Source organism: Brachypodium distachyon, chromosome 3, assembly GCF_000005505.3.
Source record: "Brachypodium distachyon strain Bd21 chromosome 3, Brachypodium_distachyon_v3.0, whole genome shotgun sequence".
Classification (NCBI taxonomy): domain Eukaryota; kingdom Viridiplantae; phylum Streptophyta; class Magnoliopsida; order Poales; family Poaceae; genus Brachypodium; species Brachypodium distachyon.
The window spans coordinates 6,524,274-6,545,243 of NC_016133.3; the positions used below are offsets into that span (position 1 = coordinate 6,524,274).

General features: G+C 46.1%; 4 protein-coding genes across 4 annotated transcripts; all 4 read right to left on the reverse strand.

Moving 5' to 3' along the window:
• Positions 1-7,194: 7,194 nt before the first annotated feature.
• LOC112271625 lies at positions 7,195-10,852 on the reverse strand. The gene is made up of 4 exons (XM_024461345.1): positions 10,757-10,852; positions 8,862-8,963; positions 8,419-8,756; positions 7,195-8,352 (listed from the first exon to the last, which is right to left on the reverse strand). Exons 1-4 carry the CDS (start codon positions 10,850-10,852, stop codon positions 7,719-7,721), a joined length of 1,170 nt encoding a protein of 389 aa, XP_024317113.1. The 3' UTR covers positions 7,195-7,718.
• A 1,427-nt stretch (positions 10,853-12,279) lies between these two features.
• On the reverse strand, positions 12,280-20,032 carry LOC100826771 (receptor-like protein kinase 5). Its single transcript, XM_024461712.1, has 5 exons — positions 18,915-20,032; positions 18,261-18,827; positions 16,304-18,181; positions 14,052-14,370; positions 12,280-12,978 (listed from the first exon to the last, which is right to left on the reverse strand). Exons 1-3 carry the CDS (start codon positions 19,996-19,998, stop codon positions 17,811-17,813), a joined length of 2,022 nt encoding a protein of 673 aa, XP_024317480.1. The 5' UTR covers positions 19,999-20,032; the 3' UTR covers positions 12,280-12,978; positions 14,052-14,370; positions 16,304-17,810.
• LOC100825523 lies at positions 14,794-16,310 on the reverse strand. Its single transcript, XM_024461713.1, has one exon. It carries the CDS (start codon positions 16,064-16,066, stop codon positions 14,942-14,944), a length of 1,125 nt encoding a protein of 374 aa, XP_024317481.1. The 5' UTR covers positions 16,067-16,310; the 3' UTR covers positions 14,794-14,941.
• Positions 19,590-20,970, reverse strand: LOC112268568 (probably inactive leucine-rich repeat receptor-like protein kinase At2g25790). Its single transcript, XM_024461714.1, has one exon. It carries the CDS (start codon positions 20,947-20,949, stop codon positions 20,056-20,058), a length of 894 nt encoding a protein of 297 aa, XP_024317482.1. The 5' UTR covers positions 20,950-20,970; the 3' UTR covers positions 19,590-20,055.

Sequence of the window (20,970 nt, forward strand, 5' to 3'; positions counted from 1 at the left end):
AGCAGCGCCCCGCGCCGCGCCCGCACCCGCTGACAGGTGGGGCCCACCTGTCAGGGGCTTCTTCCCCGTTTGGAAGGCGCCCGCGTCCGCCGCCGCGCGCCGTCACCGCCAAGATCTCCGCGCTCCGTCCAAATTTTGCAGCCCCGCCTGCGCCCCTTTAAAGCCCGAGCTCCCCGCACTCTTTCCCCTCTCCCAATTTCGCAACCCTAGCACCCACGCTGCCCCGATTCTTCGACGGAAAACCTTCGGCCGCCGCCGTTTCTCGCGCCTCTCCGACGAGCCACGAGGTTAGAGCCTACCCATCTCGTCTTTTCTTCTTCCACATGTCTGTGCGCTCATTTTGACACGCTTCGTGCTTCGTTTGGTGCTCTGTAGCCATCGGGAGCCGCCGCTCGAGCGTCGCCGGAGTCCGGTGACCACGCCGCCGTCTTCGCGCGTCCTAGGCAAGCCCTCCGCCCTCTCGAAGTCGCGCCGACCCCGTCACCGAGCGTGCCGTGCCACGTCGCGTAGACCCAGCCTGTTCCCGAGCCTCCCGCGTCGCCGGAGACCCCGCGCCGCCACTCCGCGCCGTCGCCGCCACCTTCGTCTCCGACCCCGGACGAAACCCTAGCGCCGGTGAGCTCCTTGATCAATCCCGACCGTCCATCCTCCTCCAACGGCCCGGATTAGATCGGGATTAATCTCACTTAAACGAACCGGTACGCACCAATCAGGAGCCGCCACGTGTCACTGCATAAATAAAATGAAAATCTAATTTTAATCCCCCGGATTTAATAAATGGCACTTTTGCAGAAAAGCCCCTGTAACTTCAAATGATCATATCTTTTAATCTGTTTGGCCAAATTTAATGATCCACACCTTTTTGGAATCCTTAGGAAATGTAGAATATTTTGGCAGTGTCCAATTTCAGATTTGAATATTTGAATCACATTCAAATTACAGAACAGAGTTTAATGCTAATTAAATCATAACCATTTATCTAGGAGTCCTTTTTAATTGAAACCAATGCCCAAAATTTTGTTTTAATGTCCTCAGTCCATCGGGATAGAGAAATAAATATTTTTGAATCAATTTGTTTAGCTGATGCCAATAAAACCTCATTTTAGGGTTTAAACCCCAACTTTTGCTAAATTGTTTAAAACCCTATGCATGTGCTTAATTATCAATGCCTTGGATCAGTAGATCACCCAAATAAAATCAACCCACTCATGACACATGTTTTGCATTGCATCATAGCATACTCTCTTCCATTTGATTGTGTTGTATGTTTATGTATGTATTGTTTGTATTTGATTTAGTTTTCTCGGAGAGCGATCTGTGTGATTGCGAAGAGTGTTTGAATACCAACTATTATCAAGGCAAGTTCACTTTGATCATCATCATATTATTTTATTATGCACTAGATTTTATTAGTTGCATTGTTAGGATTATTATTGTATCTATGCTAGCTATGATCTCTCCTAATAGTATAGGACACCCTTGCCATTTCCTAACCACCAATTGCCATCGTAGTAGTAAATTGCTATGTTATGATAATAAACGAGGACGGTATTATTACAATGTGATACTATTGAATTACAAATATAGTTTTCCTAGTGTATGGCAAAACAAGTAATTCAATGAACCGTCCTGGGTGGGCTGCTTTGTGGAAGTGGAGATGTATGCGGCGTCAGGTCCATTTCTATGGGTCCATTTCTATGAGTCGTCTTGCCATTTCTATGGGAGCGCCTGCGTTGCAACCGAGGAATGCCACCCGGGGTAACCAGAGACCGGACTAGTTTCCTGTTTAGTAGCTTCCAGTACAACCACATGGTATTATGGGCTCTGCCGGGATGGATGTAAGAAATATGAACCCGGATCCGAGGTGACATCGGTATGTAGCAGTGTAGGTGGGGGCGCGTCCCTCAGGTGGTCTGGGGGATTATGTTCTGAAAATTCCTGTAGTCGATGGCATTGCTACTTTACCCTGAGGACAGCAAGGGATTAACACGTCGATTTCTTGTGGGTAAAGTGTACCACCTCTCGAGAGTGTCAAACTAAGTACTTAGCCGTGTCCCCGGTTATGGACAATTATGAACAACTAGATATTGGGGCTGTAAGGAAGGTCTCACTCATTCCAATTTCCTAATAAAATGAATGGATTGAACTGGGTAGGAGCATTGATGTTTCTACTCAATGTGCCTAGGTTAATAGGAGCATGGGTGTTTCTACCCCGTGTCCATTAGTTAACAATAATGTAACATTCAATTATAGTAGGATAAACTATGTTTCGCTACCACGCCTTAAAGCCTGAACCCCACTATACCTCAATTGCATATACTTGGTAGGATCTGTTATAACTTCCAGGTGAACTTGCCAATACATTCAAATGTATTGACCACGTAGTGGCTGCAATTAACAATGCAGGTGGATCCGACGATGAGTGAGGTTCGTCGATATGTTGTGGGTCATGTGCTTACATTCCAACATGCTCTCACCGTGGATTAGTTGAGGCCCTTTTGTTCTACCCTTTTCCGCTGCAGCTTTGAAACATTGTTTTATGATATTGAAACAGCAATTGATTATGCTGGCCCAAGGGGTCATGCGAGGTTGTAAGTATTATTTAAATTCTGGATGATGCGATGTAATAAAGTACTTTTGACCTTTGTTTCTGTATATTTCATCATGAAACTGTGTGTGCTAGTGAGTCGATCCAGGGACTAGCACAGTAAGCACAGAGATCGAACCCTAGTAAGGGGGAGGACCGCTTCAGCTCCGCGAAGTCCTCGTCGTCGCGGAGGTCGTCGCGGAGCTACACATGCACCAGAACCCGCTGGGGGTTCAGATGCCACCCGTGCGACAGGTGGACATCGGAATGTCGTGCTCCCAGAAGTGCCGGGCAGTACGCACATCCACGTAGTGCCAGTCCGGATGCCCCCGTGCGGTCAGCGGGGTGACGCGGAAGGGTGGCGCCGCTGGTGCCAGCCGCCCGCGGTGGCGGGAACCATACGAGGACCCCGCCTTGTGGTGGTGCTAGCGCGACGGACACAGTTTCTTCGGGGCCATGGCGGACGGTGGCCGGAGAGCTAGGGTTTGGGGACGGGGTTTTTGTTGGCGGTGTCGCAGTGGGTGGGTGGGGGAAATGGGGATGGGGTTTGGTCCCATTTAATATGATCGCGACATGTGGTGGTTGGGCCCGTGGCAGGTGGGGACAGGGGAGGCAAGGGGGTTTGACCACAGACCAGTCGGACCGCGCGGCGCTTTGTTCCACTGTCCGTGGAGACGCAAACCCGCCCTAGATTTGGGACGGAAATGGGTCGATGCGGACCAGAATCCAGACCGCCACGCAAATGGGTCGCACCGCTAGGGCACGCGTTTTCTCTGTTCCAGACCGAACAGACCGCACATGCCCCTTTGCGTTGCACTGCCGGAGTTGCCCGTTTGCACGGACATCAAGGTACTGGATCCCTATCGACAAATACATGCGCCTCTGCCGCCGACCAGAGTTGGTGTCCACGTGTCCCGCCACTGGACACACAAGAAGTAGGTGTCTGAAGCATCCATCCACGTTGGTGTCCACGCGTCCTGGATGTGCCTCTGCCACCGACCAGAGTGAATGTTGTGTCTTCGCTTAAGTGCATTAGGAATGCATTTTTTTTTATAAAGGGGGTGTATTACTTAGTCAACTACTCCTTCGATTCCAAAATAAGTGCACGTCACTTATTTTGGGACGAAAGGAGTATTCGATTACAATCGAGAAGGACCTGGCACAACACGCAGGAGGGCACAACATCGTTTAAAACCCCACCACTCGCTACTCGCTAGCCTAGCAAGCTCATGGGCCACAACGTTATGCCGGGATCGAAGGTGGCGACCTGCCGGATATCGCATAGAATAGGACGAAGCACCGATCTATCAATCGCCGGGCTGCGCAGCGATTGAACAATAGAGAGGCAATCAGTTTCAACAGTCACGGGCCCGTTACAGAACTCCTTAGCAGTTTTAAGGCCTTCGAGACAAGCAAGGGCCTCAGCCGTGGCAGCGTCAGGGCAAGCAGGGAGAAGACTCCAGGCCGATAGAACGACACATCCTTTTTCATCTCTTAGGACCGCCCCCCCAAGCCGCCGCACCATCAAAACGTTCAATTTGAGCCTGGCCGGGTTAGGAGGGGACCAAAGGGAAAGGATTTCCGGTTGCATTGGCACCGTTGAGAGATCCTGGCTGAGGAGGGGGCCTTTCCCTTTGAAGTCAGTCTGAGGTTCATTCGCTTTCAGATTCAGAAAGGTGTTGGCATAAGAAAATAGGAATTGGGCCGACGCCGTTCCCTTGTCGAAGATCCCGTCGTTCCATAGGTGCCAAGCTCTCCACTAGAGGAAAGAAAAGGAGCCTGGTTTGGCACTCTCTGTTCACCTGGCTGAGAAGAACTAGCAACCAATCATGGCCAGTGTGGCGCATCGCAGACTCACATCATAACAGCATGGTAGCCATCTTCCACATCATTGCCCCAGATGGAGCAGAGCGGAGACACCTTCTTGAATCGGTGCTAGCGGTTGACTTGAATAGCTAACGAACTCGTCGCCAACTTCCAGGCAAACACTTTGATTTTTGGAGGGGCTGCGGTAGACCAAACGAGATTCTAGAGCTCTCTCTGTCCGTCAGGGTGGACGCTATTGCCACTAGCATTCAGATTTTGTTTGAGATTCAGGGCAAGCCTGTAGGCGCTCTTGACAGTAAAATTCACCAGTTTTTTTTAGGAACGGGCAGGAGCGCTGCCTTTTCATTAAGAAGAAATAGATGAATATTTGCAAGGGGGCAATGTTTTAAGAGGGTAACATGCCAAACCCACAATCAAAAGAACAAACTCTAATCCGGTTCATACGCAAACCGAAAGCCAAGTTCCACTGGTTAATCTCTTCAACCGCAAGATGGGCGACCAACGTAGGTAAGGCGCGTATGGTTGAAGATTCGTCGGTTCCATTCCTTCCAAACATTCCACCAGACGTAGATGAGATGGCCGCTTCGTCTTTTCCTCGGAACCTTGCCCGCATGCTGGAGCGAGGCCTCCCACCAGCCATCGATGGAACCGAACCCGTTAACTGGGGCCGCGGACTCCCCAGTCCAATCGGCCACAAGACGCCAAACACTCCTTATGAATTGGCAGTCCTTGCATAGGTGGGTAGAGTTTTCGGGCGCCCCTAAGCAGAGCTGGCAGATCGGGTCGTGGGGCCATCCATGAATAGCAAGCCTGTCGGCAGTGAGGATACGGTTCTGGAGAAGGAGCCAGGAGAAGATCTTACACTTAGGCTCAACATGAGCACTCCAAATCTTAGAAGCAGAGAACTTCGAGTGGGAGCCAATGAACTGGGCAAGGTAAGCGGACCGACAAGAGTAGATACCGTCAGAGGTCCAATTCCAAGTTGATGGAGTCAGCACGTTGAGGATCCAGAGTGATGTCGCTGAGCATCGAAGCCAGGTCAACAAACTCCTGAAGCTGGGCAACGGTCGAAAGCCGACTGATTGCACGAATCCAGTTGTCCTGGAGAAGCTCCTTGTGAACAGTCCTGTTCCTCCTGGACGCGATCTTGAAAAGCTTCGGGGCGCGATAACACAAGGGCCCCCCACCGCTCCAATTGTCATGCCAGAACAGAGCCGTTTTACCGTCCCCGATAGAGACGCGGGTCGAAGCACGAAAGAGGGCCATGTCGGAGTTGTCGCAAGGAAGACAAGAGCCAACCCAAGGCCTATCTGGCTCCGTCCACCTGAGAGCTCTTCCAAACCTCTCAAGATCAGCCATTCCCAGGCCACCAAGGTCCTTTGCCCTGCAACCCGTCTTCCAGTTGACGAGCGCATGGCCGCCGCCCACAGTGTTGCTGTCCTCTCCTTTCCAAATGAAACCCCCGGTGACCTTGTCGAGTTTGGCCCTAACCCATTTAGGAAGGTTAAGCACGGTGAGCTGGTACGTGGCCGTGGAGGTGAGGACGGCCTTGGCGAGAGTAACCCGGCCGGCGCGGGAGAGGTTCTTGCCCTTCCAACCCCCAAGGCGACCCCTAAACTTATCAATGAGAGGTTGAAAATCAATCTTGCGCAGCCTACGGAAGTGGAGGGGGAGTCCCAGGTATTTGCAGGGAAAGGCCGAGATTTTAGCCGGAAAGTCGTCCAGAATGTCCATGAGGTCGATGCCCTCGCATCTGATGGGAAAAACCTCAGACTTGGAAACATTCGTGATGAGGCCACTCGCATTTCCGAAGTGCTCCAGAATCGTAGAGATGGTCGCAAGCTCCTGCTTGAAAGGGTTGGCGAAGATGCCAGCGTCATCCGCGTACAGTGAGATCTTGCAGCGTACCGGCCGGGCGTCGACCCGTTGTAGCACACCGCACTCCTCCGCCCAGCGCAGGATGATCTGGAGGGGATCAATCGCTAAAATGAAGAGCATGGGGGAGAGGGGATCCCCTTGGCGCCCAGGCAGTCGTCGGTGTCCGCCGTAGGGATGCGAATCTTGCAGATTTCCTCGGCATCAAACGGGTGGAAAATCTGATTAATAAGTTGGACATTCCATCGCTTAGTGTCCTGATCAATTAGGTCAGCCACCCATCTAACCCGGGACCGGGACTTGTTGACGGATACCTGCAAATTTCCCCGGGGAATGCATTATTTGGCATCTCTGCATAAAATACTACTCCCCCCGTCCCATATTAAGTGACTTTCTATAACATGTATCTAGACGCTTTTTATGCATAGATACATTCATATTTGGACAAATTCATATGTGAACCTGCAACAAGCAAATGCTGAAACTTGTGTCAAATTTACATGCTCGTGCAGTATTGACATGCTGAAATTCATGCTATGCTTCTGCAGTAATGCTGCAATTTTTGTTAAGAGTGTCACGCTGATGCAGTATGAAAATCCTGCAGTTTCAAGCAAACCTTGTAACACATCTTAGAAACGGCAACAGGCCAAATACTGATTGAATGCACTCACGACAGGACCCAAATCTGAAACTAAACAATCTGCAGTGGAACTGAAACAAATTCACTCTTTCTTACAACATCCAAACTGCAACTAGGGCTTCATGTTTGCATACAGAAATATATTTGTATTGCACATATATTTCAACATGTTCAAAAAGAAAATGCGAGTTTCAGGGAGCAAGGTGACTCGAACCGAGGACCAGAACTACAGGTTAGAAAGAACATGCTCCAAATAGAAATGATGAAATTTAACAGAGACAATCTGATTATCAACAAAAAAATGTTAACTCCATATCGTCAGTCACAATCAATATAACCCACCAAGGGATCCAAAATTTCAAAAGCTCCATAAGCCTCATGTTGTTTCTAGACTGTATATCTAGTACACGTTTCTATGTGACTGTACATACGTATGTGTATAAGCTATTCTTTGAAATCAACCAGCTATCTAGCTGCATCTACTCTGGCTCAAGAAAACTGCTTGATGCTATATGCTTGTCCGTAGAAGCCCGAGATGTACAGCGCCAACTGGACGTCTGGCAGAAGCTCAGGGTACTCACCAAGAATGATGGCTAGAAAATATTCTTGATCTTTATCAGCAGGGTGAGCCCAAGTATTTCGAATACATTTAAGGACACCTTTGACTGTCTTCTTAGAAGGGCTTTCCTTGTTCTTCTTCTTGGGTTCTTCTTCTTCACATCTTGTTCTCTTGTGCCGATTGCTCTCGTGATTGGACTTCTTGTAATCTTTATTTTCTTTTAGAACGGACTACTTGAATCCATTATGGTGCCAAGCATTATATGTGGCTAACGATTTGACGAAGGCTTCGTACTTGGTGGAGTCATAGCCCTCCAACCCGAGCAGACAATGGTACATCATGAGGAATTCGCCAAGAGTTGATCTTCGGTCTCTCATGTAAATGTGGTTTAGAAGAAGGGCATCTTCCCATCCTTGCTCCATATTCTTTAGCCACCCCTTCAGATCTTCTGGGAGTCCATCATCAAAGAGTCCTCGAACCAACATGGCAAACTTTTTCCCGTCTGCTTTTCGCCCGTCCGGTGTAAGAGGAACTGCCCGTACCCCAACAAGCTTAAGAATCTCACTTTGTTCTGATACCAAGAAATTTTTCCAGCTGAAGATGCCTTCAAACGATTCATTAGCATTGTGGGAACGTGCAACTTCCAGGTAAGCTTTCATCAAAACCCGCTTCGAGATAGGAGAAGCTAAGTCCCGAGGGATTGAACAGAAGGGATATTGAACCGACTCGATCCGGTCTTCTGTTTTGAGATATTCATCAACAGGTGTCTCATGTGAATTAAACTCCAGAGACCGTTTGCAACTTGGTTTGCTCTCAGGCTCAGTCTTAACCATCCTATTCTTGTCACCTGTGGATTTGCTAAGCCTGCAGTGAACGTTTGGTCAAACAACAAATAAACTTTACAAGATCAGTGTAACAAAACATTGTTACCTATATGTGCTCGAATGGGTTGGTCCGCCCGTTGGCGTACTGAATCTCATAGAAATGGGAGCCCTTGTTTCATTCATCTCCACGTTCCCTTCAGCATTGCTTCTTCTGTTATTGCTGGAGTCAATTGGACCAAGAATTGATATGTGTTCTGATTTGAGATACTCATCAAGCCTGCAACTTGGTTTGCTCTCAGGTTCAATCTGCCTAGATGCAATATAGAAAAATACCCATACTTTCTCTGTAGGAACAAGCGCGCCTCCACGGATGCAGTGGTCAAGCCACAAATCATTGACGATCATGCAGTTCCCTTTCGCGCCTTTCTCACACCATTCATGATGCTACATGTTATTTGGAAAGGTGATTTAGCAAAACAGTTCAATAAGAGAGAGAATGGAGCACAAGATGCGTGAGCAGAAAATGCAGCAGGAGGGAATCTTTCTCACCTTATCAACAGTACAAGTGCAAACTATTAGGTGACTGCAGTCTGATCCCATGCCGAGGAACATTGATGGTGCACCTCCTCCATTCTCCAAGGCAAGAGCATACTGTCAATTTCACACAGATCATTTAGAAGTTAAAATAAAATCGACACAAAATCCAGGTACACGCTTATATTAAATATAAAGAACAATAAATCAAGTCATCAACTCCTCCGACTCTTCTACAACTAAAACTAGAAAAATCTGAAGCGAACCGGTAAGGAGAAATGAAGCTCTACTCTTAACAACTAAAGCCCAAAAGCTAATCCACATTTCCCAGAACCTTGCTGAATCCAGACTATATGTCACATGCCAGACCTGAACAAAATTTATCCAGCCTCAAACTGAATGTAATAGACAAAAGGATCGTCTGTTGATTCTCTAGTCTCAGGAATATCGTTTGGGTCCCTCAACCCAACTTCTACATGAATCACGCGATGAGATCAGTACTGAGCCATATCTGCATCTTGAAAGGTGGCTAACATTTTTGCAAATTCAGCAAAACCCTCTTTGTTTAAATGTATTCTGACACTCCAATCGCTTTGACCCAAACTGAATACAACAAACTGCTGTAGAAGCTGCTGACTGCTTTGAACATCTAATGACCGCATCAATACCTTTCAGTCCCACATTTTGATAACCAATTAACCACTCATTTCGTTAATCTCTCCATACTAGGAAATCTGACTATGAAACTGCCATTTGAGCGCTTCCTCGCTTGCCAGTCTCTTCCCCAAGCAAAATATCTCTTGAAATGTCCTAGTAGTAAGTGCTCTGTCAATTACCACGCAGTACAAAAACGATCCCCATGGCTTCTTTGGCATTCCTTCCATCAACTTTCCTCCCACCATGGCCACCAACAGTTGTAACCAACTAGCATACGAGTAGGACTTTCCCTTGTAACCATACCACACCTTTCAGACACAGATGCAGATCATTCTATCCATCTAATACTCTATCTTGCAACCCATGGTTATATCATCTAAAGCATGAGATTGTTTTACTACTGCAAGCCTCAGTCCCTCCACCAACTGTACCTTCAATTGGGGTTTTCACAGCAGCAGCATTCCTACCAGAACCAACATCTGTACCAAGACTCTGAGCACTCAGCCGCTGATTCAGCACTTAGACTTCTTCCCAAATTGCCCTATTTGTCCACCACTAGATTGAGCTCCTCCTCCCACAGGTCTGACTTGCTAGACCGCTAAAACCACCTCCTCCTCATCTTGGATAAGACATTCCAAACCTATAACCACCAGTCCAACCTCCCTGAGCTCCAAAGCCATTCCCCTCAATTTGACCTCTAAGCCCTTGCATGAATCCAGCACCTCCCGATAACCAAAAACTCCTTATACCTTTGTTCTGGAAAACCACCATACTCTCCTCCATCCATGGCGCCACCATAGTGCGGTGCTGGAGGTTGCATCCAACCTCCTCCTCCTCCTTGTGCTGGTGACTGCCAGCCGCCCTTACCATCAAACTGCGGCCGTTCAGGAGGTCCGCCACGCCATTCCCCAACAGCGCCCGCCATAACCCTCCGCCAAATCAACCACCACCGCCGCTGAATCGCCTCCTCCACCGCCCTCGCGTGCCAAAGAATACCAAAGAATACGATATAATGCCAAAGAATACGATATAAAACCCTAAGAATCCATCCGCATTGCACAGGCACAAGCACCCGTCACGGCCGACGAGCTCACTTGAGAAAACGTTCTTGGCTTCTTGCTCCACGGACAAATACGGCGGACACATGCATAAGCTAAACTACGAATTGCGCATATACCTAATTACAAGTAGGATCAATCGCAGCGCAATGAAGGAGGGGATGGGGGACGGTGTGAGGGATTGGGGAAGCGCACCCTTTTCTCCACCTCGGTACTGAATCCTGCTAGCCTGAACCGAACACCAGAGAAAGGTCTCGGCTCGCCGCCGCCGCCATCACCGCCGCCACACATGATTTGGTTCCAGGAGAAGTCGGTTGCCAGTAGGCTTCGGAGCAGAGGGGAAGAAAGACGGGGCGGGAGAGAGAGAGGTTCTGGCGAGGTTTCTGTTTCTCCGCTTCTGTTTGAGGAGTGGGAATTCCTTTTTGTCTTCTTCCTTTGGGGGCACGGCGTGGGCGTCAATCGAAATTCGAAAATCGAGCCACGGGAAGTTTTCGTGAGTGGGCTGGCCGCTCGGCCCGCACCACGGGAACTTTTCGTGAGTGAGCTCGGCCCACCATACCCTGACAAGCGAAACGTTATATTATGTATACTGGTTTTTTTTTATCCGCTAAAAAATGTACTGGTTTTTTTGGATTTTGGATTTGTTTTTTCTCATATCCATCCATACATATTTGATAACTTTTTGTCGGTATACCATGGTGTTTATTTGGTACTGCCGACTTAACCGTGCCTACATGCCAGGCAAACCGTGTTTATTTATCCATTTAACTGTGTCTACTTGCGACTTGCCAGTTTATCAACGCCTCTACGTCTTAGACTTATTGGAGTCTTTTGTATAGGAAAAATATACTCCCTCCGTCCAAAAAAGGATGTCTGAAATTTATTTAAATTTGGATGTATCTAGACATTAAAACATGTCTAGATAAATCCATATTTTGAAAAATTTGCGACATCCTTTTTAGGACGTAGGAAGATATTTTTGAAAACCCAGCCATATTTTTGAAAACCCAGCCATACCGTAACATGTAAAACAAGTGTTAGTATAGAACATATGCCTAGAATTTAGTCTTTTAGAACATAAGGATGTGTCATGATCACTGGTAGAAGGCAAGGAGTCAAATATACTGTTTTGCCATAACAAAATATATTGAGCACAGTCCAACAGTTTTCCGCTTTTTTCAGGCACCGGTTTATCCATGAACTGGTCCGTCTAGTTGGCAAAAACGCAGCCCACATGCAATCAGAAGCATACCAGTTGAGCGCCTACTTGGCATGAAGCCAATAGATGTCCAACACCCCAATTCAGCATTTAAAATTTGGAACTTGAAAAATTCATCCACAAGCCAGATCAAAGGTCAATTTCCAGATAGGCATCAAAGTAGGAACATGTGCATTGAGATAGCAGCCTGTGTAACATTGAGATGGACTCACCAATCAAACACTCGTAAGTGGATAATCATAACAAGTTCATGTGTACTTCGCTTCACGGCTCAGGATCTTAAGTTTTTACCATGTTCTCATCATGAGTCACAACAACGCATTACGAAACGAATCTTGTAATGCTTTCTCGCTCGCCCCCACAAGACCAATTTGAAGCTCTTGTCAGGTAATGTAACATCTTAGCTCCTAACAAGAAACAAAATAGCACATACACGAGGTGACATTTGCCATCTCCAAACTAATTGAGACAACCAAGATAATTCTTGGTGAGAGTAGCGTTTCTGTGGAGAGGCTTAAAATTTCATTAATCTCAAAGGAAAGTTCAGCTTTCCAAAGGCCATTGCAAGATGTCTTACATGCGTGAGAAAAACGTACTATATAGAGATTTACATGGGATCTTGTTGTTCCTATCACATTTCCACTCTTTATCACCATTCTCCACAACTAAAGTGCAGTGGAACACTGATCAGTAAAATTTAGAACAACACTATTCTGTACAGGAAGTTTCTCGATTTATCATCCCGTAAGCTGGTTGGATGTTATGACATACCTGCTCAGGATTAGGCGCAGATAGTAAGTATCCATATTTTCTACCATTTCAGTCCTTGACGTCCACCAAAAGATAGAAAGCATATGAGAAACAGAGGACAAATTGGACTATAGTTCAAACCAGAGATTATCTGAGCAACTGTGGAGGGCAATCAGGTATTATACCTCATAACTTAGGGTTGAGGCACCCGTTAATTTCTCACTGAAGTTACCAAAAGAAATAATTGTAGCAGCAGCAGGTATTCTTCTGTTTATGTTTAGTGGTCAAACCACGGATTGGCTAATGATTTCTTCGTACTAAGATAGCTTTCTCGTGAGTAAGATAGTCTCCAAAACTGATAACGAAGCACAGCTCTTGTACCGAATGTTTTCTACCAGAATACAGCATCCTCCAGCTAAATACCATGCATCGTAATGATTATTTTCTGCTGTAACGCAGAATAGAGAAATGTTAATAATAATAATAACTCTTTTTCCTACTATTTTTTGAATTAGTTTGGCGGATAGAGGGAACTGAAATCTCTTCTATTTTGTTTAGCAAGAAGATGAGATGATACATATACAGTAAGTACAGTGCATCAATCAAACCACATTGTGCAAATGGGAGTGAAAAAAATAGGTATGATTGACATGGGGAAACATGCAAATTTGGCACCTGAGTCTAACCAAAATTAAATTATATCATATAACTTTCGCCTTTTTCAAATATAATGACCAAATTCTGAAACCCAAGTCTAACCAGCATCTTACGGGAAAACATGCAAATTTGGCAGATTTATAAAAAATAAAATGAACACATATGTATGGGTCATAAAATAGATGTGAATCATTTTCAATCCTATCTACAGATGGTGCAAACTATTGATCAGATGTAGCTGTACTACACAATCACTAGGACCTAGATAATACTTGTCAACATAGTATACAGAGATTGCACCCTACCAAATAGATTATGTGATGACTTCGTTGCTTCTAAAAGGCAGTTAATGGGATAAATAAATGAAGATAATAACACATATGCTGCTTTTGTTGAAAACACATTATCTTTTACAGGTTGCGAATATAAGCTAAACTGTCATGAAATCCTTGCCAAGAATGTTATGAAATCATTTTAACATTAACTGGGTTTATATCCTGGTTCAACCCATAGTATTTGCTTTCTTAGCTGTGCCTTCCACCCGATCAAAGGTGGCAAATCTGCCATAAGCAACATTTTCCAAAATTCTCGTAACTCAATTTGTTCATCAGACCAATTTGACTTCTTAACAATTCTACCAAACAGACAAAATCGGGGAATCAAACATTCTACCGAATGATTGGTAACATGATTTCTCCTTTAGAGGAAATAATATGCTTTTCCCCCAAGCTATTTCTACCAACAAGTACAACAGCCAAGTTCATATACAGAATTTAGAGCAAAATCCAAAGAAAAAGAGAAAAAAAAATCCTAGGTGGTGGATTTGTGTGATAAAGGGAAGGGACCATTGTACAGGAGCTTTACCATTGGGCAGCCCGTCCAACCACCCTGGTTGGCGACCATGAAACAAGTGATGGTACTTGCAGGCAGAGATGGTCTTCTGTTAGGATTGTCTGCAAGCCAGAAGGCGACCATAGCTGAACAAAATGCCTGCCATCGAATCGCCAAGTAGATCATACACCACTTTCATCGAAATAAGTCAATGAGTACATAAACGCAAAAGACGATCACCACCAATAGGAGTGAGAAAACCTTGCACACCGTGAACTTATGAAACAGATCTCTATACGAAGCAGAGACTCTATCCCAGGATATTTTCTTCCACCGCTTTGAATCTTCAAATCTGCAAGAAACATAAACGAAACTGGACTGACCACGGAAATTAAATGGCTAAAACATGAAGATAGCCCTACAAAACAAAGTATTTCATGCAGAGCAAATTCTGTGAACAAAGAGAGTGAAAACAAATCATGAAAAAAAGCTATCTGGGAATCCACAGTCGACCACAGTGTTTTTGTAGAACTTGAGGGGAGTTGGAAGAGCGAAGAGGGCATGGGCGATCTCTAACTGAGCAGCAACGCTAGGACGACATCAAACGTTTGGTGATCGACTCCATATACTCATCCTATCTATATTTCACATTACAGGTTTAGGAGCAGCAAAAAGTTTTTAGTTGTTGAAAATTGCAGGCATCGATGCATTTCCAGAACTGACATAAAGAAACAATAGCTCAAATCATAACATCCATCCATCAGAAGGGCATAGATTCATTGCAAAGAGAAGTATTTTTTTTTTATTATTGCCACAAATCATAACTTACATCCATCAGAAGGTATAGATGCATTGCCAAGAGAAGTAAATTTTTTACTGCCACAAATCATAACTTACAACCAAGCCAAACAGCTAATTCCTAGCTACAGCCAGAAGGCCACAGGAGCAAATGACATGCAATGCTTAGACACTTGATAGGATTTGGTGCTGCGATGGATCGTGGTTTGCAGATCTCCCTCACGACTGTACTTAAGGCCAAACATGGTGATGTAGAGCATGAAGCCATCACAATCACCAAAGGTGTCATCGAAATCCAGTTCTTCATGTTCCACACACTCCACGAGGCAAAACATGGTGTTGCCCATGTACGTGAAGGTGGCATCTGGGCTCCAGGGGTGCTTGAGGAAAAGCTTCTCCCTGACCATTTTCCAGTCTGGCTGCAAGGCATCTGAGCTGCTGCAGGATGCGACTTGGCAAGAACAAATGTAGCCATCCTCGTTAAGGCCAACCCATGCATCCAGCTCACTATCGAAGTAGCCTTGGCCTTGGAAAGGCAACGCCCATTCCCCATGACACCTCCACTCACAGTACCTGGTGTCGAAGGAGAAAGTACGATCTAGATTGCGCTTGTTGCAAACAGACACGAAGATAGTGTGTCCATTCGGGTGCATGGCGTAGGAGGTGATCCTTTCATCCTTTGTAAACGTCAGTGGTGAGGGCACGCTTTTCCAAGACCAATCCCTGCTTGGATTTGAAGAGTGAAGGTCCTTGACGCCGGCCGTGGACATCACCTGAAAGGACTGTTGCTTTTCTTTGGTGTTATACTTCAATGCATACAGCTGCATGTCGGCAGTAGCCACAAAGATGTTAATGCCGCCAAGCAGTGCATCCGGGAGACGAGGGCCGGTGGCCAGTCCCGCTGTTTCCGTGTCGAAGACCAGGATGCCGGGGTGATTGTCGCTCGCAATGAAGATATTGCTGCCCAGGGCAGCGAAGGTCATGGGATAATCAGGTTCAGGTGCCACTAGCCGGAGGGCTGTGGGTTCCAGGTCCAGGTCGGTGCTGCTGTCCAAGGTGTCAGCGTCAATCTTGCGAATGGAAAAGCCCTTGGTCCAGTCATCTAGCACCAGATAGAGGTGCTTCTGCTTCTGCACAGGCCGCAACCTTTTGCCGGTGCGGTCACAGTATTTTGCCTGCCACCGCTGCCTCTTGGGCATCCCTTCTCCGATGACGATCTGCTCCTCCGAGTTAATTTTCGGATGCATCATTGAGGTCTGGTTCGTCTAAAGACTCGGTTTTGGTGGCAATCGAGGTGTATGCCCAACGCAACAAGACAGATCTGAAATAGGTTCGTTCAGTTCTCAATCGATCTGAGGGTGGCCTCTGTGACCTAATCTGCAGATTCATTTATAGATCCTAGTCTGCCTTGCCTTGGCTCTACCTAGTCGGAATCGAATTACTAACCCGTCTTTGTTTGCAATCAATCACAAGAGGGGAACACGTACCTCCACGGAATCCGAGCCGAGCGCGTCCTTGAACCAGAGATAGAGACGGATACCTAAGAACCACAGCGTCGTTACGGCGGTCTGGGGTAGTGGTGGCGCCTCTAGCTCTTCCTTGTCTTGGTGCCGCGCCGTTGGTCTCTATACTCGCAGCGACTGTCTCGGACGGTCGGACCCTCGCCTCGTTGTCTCCCTCCCGATATCCCGGAACAGCGTGGCGCTTGTGTGAGATGGCCCAGGAGAGGTATATTGGGCTTGTAGGTGTCGGCCCGTAACGAAGAGTTGGCTTCATCGGCGGCGGAAGCGGGGGTGATCCAGGAGCCGTCGCGCGTGGGCGCGTGGCTAGGGATTTGGCCATTGGGGGATCGTCGAGTTGCCGGAAATGCAACGACTATACTACTCTCTCATCTCCAGCAAGTGAAGATGCAGCCCGTCCCGTCCAGCCACCACAGCCCAATCCTCCGACTCCTCCGTTGCCGGCGAGCGGCGACGGGCGGTTTCTACCTCTTCAGCCGCCGCCGTAGCCAGAAGACTCCTCTGCTGCACCACCAGCGTCAACAGCTCGATCTCCCCTCCGTTCCATTATCCGTCCGAAACCAGAAAGTAAGCCCGTAAAACTCTGCACATTGTGCTGTAATGTTGGATTAAATCCCCCCTCATATCACCCTTACAAAATGTTGGATCTAAGTACGCAGTCTTGCTCAGATGTATATTGAGGTTCAGGTTTCTTAATAATCTAGAGAGTGAAAGAAAATCTCCCAAGTGCCATGAGAAAATGTTCTGATGCAATACTTTTGTTGTGGTGTGTGAATCTCAAAGTAGACTTATTTTGCTTCGCTATAAAATTTGAGTTTAATTGGCAGATACTATTCCTCAAAAGGAAAAAGAAAACTCGCAGATACTGTAGTTATAGACTGTAGTGTTACATAATGAGTGTGTTAGCAGTTTGTTTTCGAAATTTCACCCCCTTGTAATGCACTTTGAGCATATCAGGATTTAGCGCCACCTTATCCCTCCCTGCAGATTCAGCAATTCGCTGGAGCAACCTGTCAACAATGCTTCTTTTCCTTTTTTTTCGTAATTATACTAATATGAGAATTTTTGCGACCCACTATGATCAGTTTGAGTTACCAAGAAATCTAATATTGCACACACGCATGGAAGAACCATGTAATTTGACAGTCCAACATCCATATCTTTTATGTACTATTTCAGCAAACATTTCATATGCTTTAAGAATAACTGCTTGTAGTATTAGCATTTAGTCTGGAAAGTTTGCCAGCAGTTTGTGGCTGCAATACTGCAACTACAGTTGAACTAAATATCAGCCCTCTAAGAAAAAATACATTCAATCCAAGCAGGGCCTAGAAGGTTAAGATAAACTAGCAGCTGAAAGAGCATCACCTTGTTGTTAGAAATGAAAGATATGATCACCTGCACCATTTGCGCCTGATAAATTTCATGATAGATTAAACTCCATCAACCAAAATACCCTTATACTTGTATCTTTCTAGGATTCAAGAAGTGATGTTTCTTCAGAGACAGTATCCTGCTGGCCTCTTTCCCTGTATTTATGTTCAAATCGGAGAAGAGCATACAGCACATCCTTCATTGATGGCCTCAGTGAAGGCTGACCCCCTGTACAGATCACACCTAGCGTAAACACTGTGAATGCGTCTTCAATGTAGGCTGGATCTCGAATGTCCTCATCAAGAAGATCAATTGACAGACCATACTCTTGATATTGTCTCCATGCCCATTCTGCCAAGCAGTATTCCGCGCCTCCACCATTTGCCACACGCCCAGTTGTGAGCTCCAACAGGACAACTCCGAAGCTGTAGACATCCACCTTCTCATTCCCCTTCCGCTGATATCCATACTCTGCAATAAATTGCTCTTTGATTAGCACATGATGCAACCTGATTATATACTAGTTTGAGTTTGCATTTCTAGTTCTTACCTGGTGGCATGTAACCAAAGGTTCCACCTATTGCAGAAACTGATTTCAGATCTCCGGCTTTGACAAGAATACGAGCAAGACCAAAGTCAGCTATCTTTGCTCTGAACTCAGCGTCCAGAAGGATATTAGCAGACTTGACATCTCGGTGTACTATGGCAGGTGAGCAATCATGGTGCATGTAGCAGAGACCTCTTGCCAAATCGATGGCGATCTGCAATCTTTTGAGCCAATCCAAAGGTGCCGGTGCAACAATTCTATCCCTTTGATGCAGCCACTGGTCTAGGCTACCATTCTCCATGTACTCATAGACAAGAAGCTTTGCCTCTGAGCTTGAGATGCAGCAAAGCAGCTTGACAATGTTTGTGTGCCTGATCTCGCCCAATATCCGGACCTCTGCAAGGAAATCCTTCTCCAGGTTCTCAGCGAGGTTCTGCCCATTCCATATCTTTTTGACAGCCAATATCCTGTTACCATCTGCTCCATCCACAGCACAAATGCGGTACACCTTGCCTGACCTGCCACTTCCAACGCAGTTCTGCTCACTGAGCCCAGAAAGAACATCATAATCTGTGAAATGCAGTGCATGGAACTTTGTCAGCTTCCATAATATGCGAGTTCAGCTATTCTTTTTCTTCCTGAAGAATAAGAAAGTACCGACTGCTAATCCCGCAACCATAATACTGGCAACAGCAGAAAAGAGGGTTATAAGCCTCCTGGAGGTATCATCGCCGATGTTTGATCTTACCCTGCAAATCGGTAAATTGCGGATGGAATTATTTGGTGAAACACATAGGCCTGGATTGAAGAAGAAGCTCTCCTCATATGCTCCATTTTGCAATGATGTTGGAATTTCCCCTGACAGGTGATTCATGGAGAGGTTCAGAAAGTTTAGTCTCAACTTGTTGATTTCTTTTGGAATTTCGCCAGATAGTGCATTCGAAGATAGGTCAAGGATGGTTAGCACTGACATAAACCCAAATGCTGCAGGTATATTACCAGATATCTTATTTCCACTTAGATTAAGTGTATTCAGCTTCAGCACTCCAATTGTCATGGGTATTGATCCGGTAATTTGATTCCTAGAAAGGTCGAGCTCTACTACCTGTGAAGTGCCAGTCAGATCCCAGGGAATTTCGCCAGAAAGCAAGTTGTTTGCTGCCTGGAATACTTTCATTTTGCCTGCTAACGTTGGAATGGGCCCAGAAAACCTATTGTTTCTAATGTCAAGACGCGTAAAATTCCATGGTAGGTGGGTAGGAAACGTGCCAGAGAAATTGTTGTTCTGGATCATAACGACACTTAGCCGATTCGTAACCACTGACCACAGGCTTTTGGGGAACTCTCCAGTGAAAATATTATTGTACAACATTAAATTTTCCAACAGATAGCAGCCGTCTAACGACTTTGGAAGCTTTCCAGAAAATCTGTTATTGAACACAACAATGTCATATAACTTCCTGTTGGAGCAGAGATAGTCTGGCAGTTCGCCTGAGAGGTTATTATTAGGGACCTCAATATTTCCCAATGCTGAGTGCTTACCAAGTTCTGGTAGAAGTGAACCAGACAGCAAGTTATCAAACAGCCGGATGTCGATGAGATTCGGCAGCAAACCAATGCTTGGCGGTATTGATCCATGGAGCTGGTTCTTGTAGAGGAACAACATGGTAAGATTGACAAGCTTACCAAAGTCATCCGGTATTGCCCCTGTTAGTTTGTTTGAGGACACATCAAGCTCCATGAGGTTCAAGGCAGTGACACTAGGTGCAATCTCACCGGTAAAATTGTTATCATATATTTACAAGTACTGAAGCTTCTTATGCTGCCAGATCCATGTCAGAATTGTGCCATTCAGCTTATTGTTTGACATGCTCAAGAGGGTGAGCTCTGTGAGGCTTGACAGGCTCTCAGGGATCTCGCCTGTCATGTTCATACCCGACAGCCACAAGTATGTGAGACGTGTCAACTTGCCAAACTCCACTGGCACTGGAGCTGGTCGAAATGGATTTTCAGCTAGTGTCAGTACCTCGAGGTTGGTCAAATTGCTTATGCCTTTTGATGGGTTACTTCCATCAAACTGATTGGCGTCGAGCTGCAGTGACTTGAGCCTTGGAAACCATCCAATTGATGTTGGAATTCTGCCGGTGATATGATTAGTTGATAAACTGGCTGATAAACTGTTTATGTCAGCTGGAAGGTGACCAGCAAAAACATTGTTGGAAAGGTCCAGGTACATCAGTTTGGAGCAGTTGTAGAGTATGGTGGGGAATGAAGTGGAGAAATTGTTGTAGGAGAGATCCAAGTAGTTAAGGTTCTTTAGGAGGCAAAGAGAGGTAGGGATTGATTTGCTGAAGTTTTGGTTTGCAAGGGAGATAGCAGTGACCATACCGTTCATACATGTAACTCCTCCCCAGCTGCAGTAATCAGAAGAAGTGGAGTTCCATCTCCCAAGCACAGGCGAGCTTCCCCAATATCTCTCGAGTCCCAGGAGGATTTGGTGTTCATCACTATATTGGTCTGTAGACTGTTGGTAAGATTTGGGCATGATGGAAATCAGTACTGTAAAGAACAGGAAGAAGCTAGCATAGTAGTTCTTAGCCATGTCCGGTGAATCGTTCTGGTTGGAATTCTCTTGCTGAAGGAGGCAACCTTCGGGAAGAGAGGGACAGTGCATAAAGGATAGCCACAACATTTTTTTTCAAGGAAAGGATAG

Bases quoted from the DNA above. Each gene is read 5' to 3' on its own strand.
- LOC112271625 (XM_024461345.1), bottom strand. From the start codon at position 10,852: ATGTGTGGCGGCGGTGATGGCGGCGGCGGCGAGCCGAGACCTTTCTCT. The intron at 8,964-10,756 runs GTGCGCTTCCCC...TGAAATTGACAG, and splicing joins GTACCGAGGTGGAGAAAAGG to TATGCTCTTGCCTTGGAGAA. The intron at 8,353-8,418 runs GTAACAATGTTT...CGTTCACTGCAG, and splicing joins ACCCATTCGAGCACATATAG to GCTTAGCAAATCCACAGGTG.
- LOC100825523 (XM_024461713.1), bottom strand. From the start codon at position 16,066: ATGATGCATCCGAAAATTAACTCGGAGGAGCAGATCGTCATCGGAGAA.
- LOC100826771 (XM_024461712.1), bottom strand. From the start codon at position 19,998: ATGGAGCTTGATGTGTCCTCAAACAAACTAACAGGGGCAATACCGGAT. The intron at 18,828-18,914 runs GTACTTTCTTAT...TGCATTTCACAG, and splicing joins GGTTGCGGGATTAGCAGTCG to ATTATGATGTTCTTTCTGGG. The intron at 18,182-18,260 runs GTAAGAACTAGA...AATTTATTGCAG, and splicing joins CTTTGGTTACATGCCACCAG to AGTATGGATATCAGCGGAAG.
- LOC112268568 (XM_024461714.1), bottom strand. From the start codon at position 20,949: ATGTTGTGGCTATCCTTTATGCACTGTCCCTCTCTTCCCGAAGGTTGC.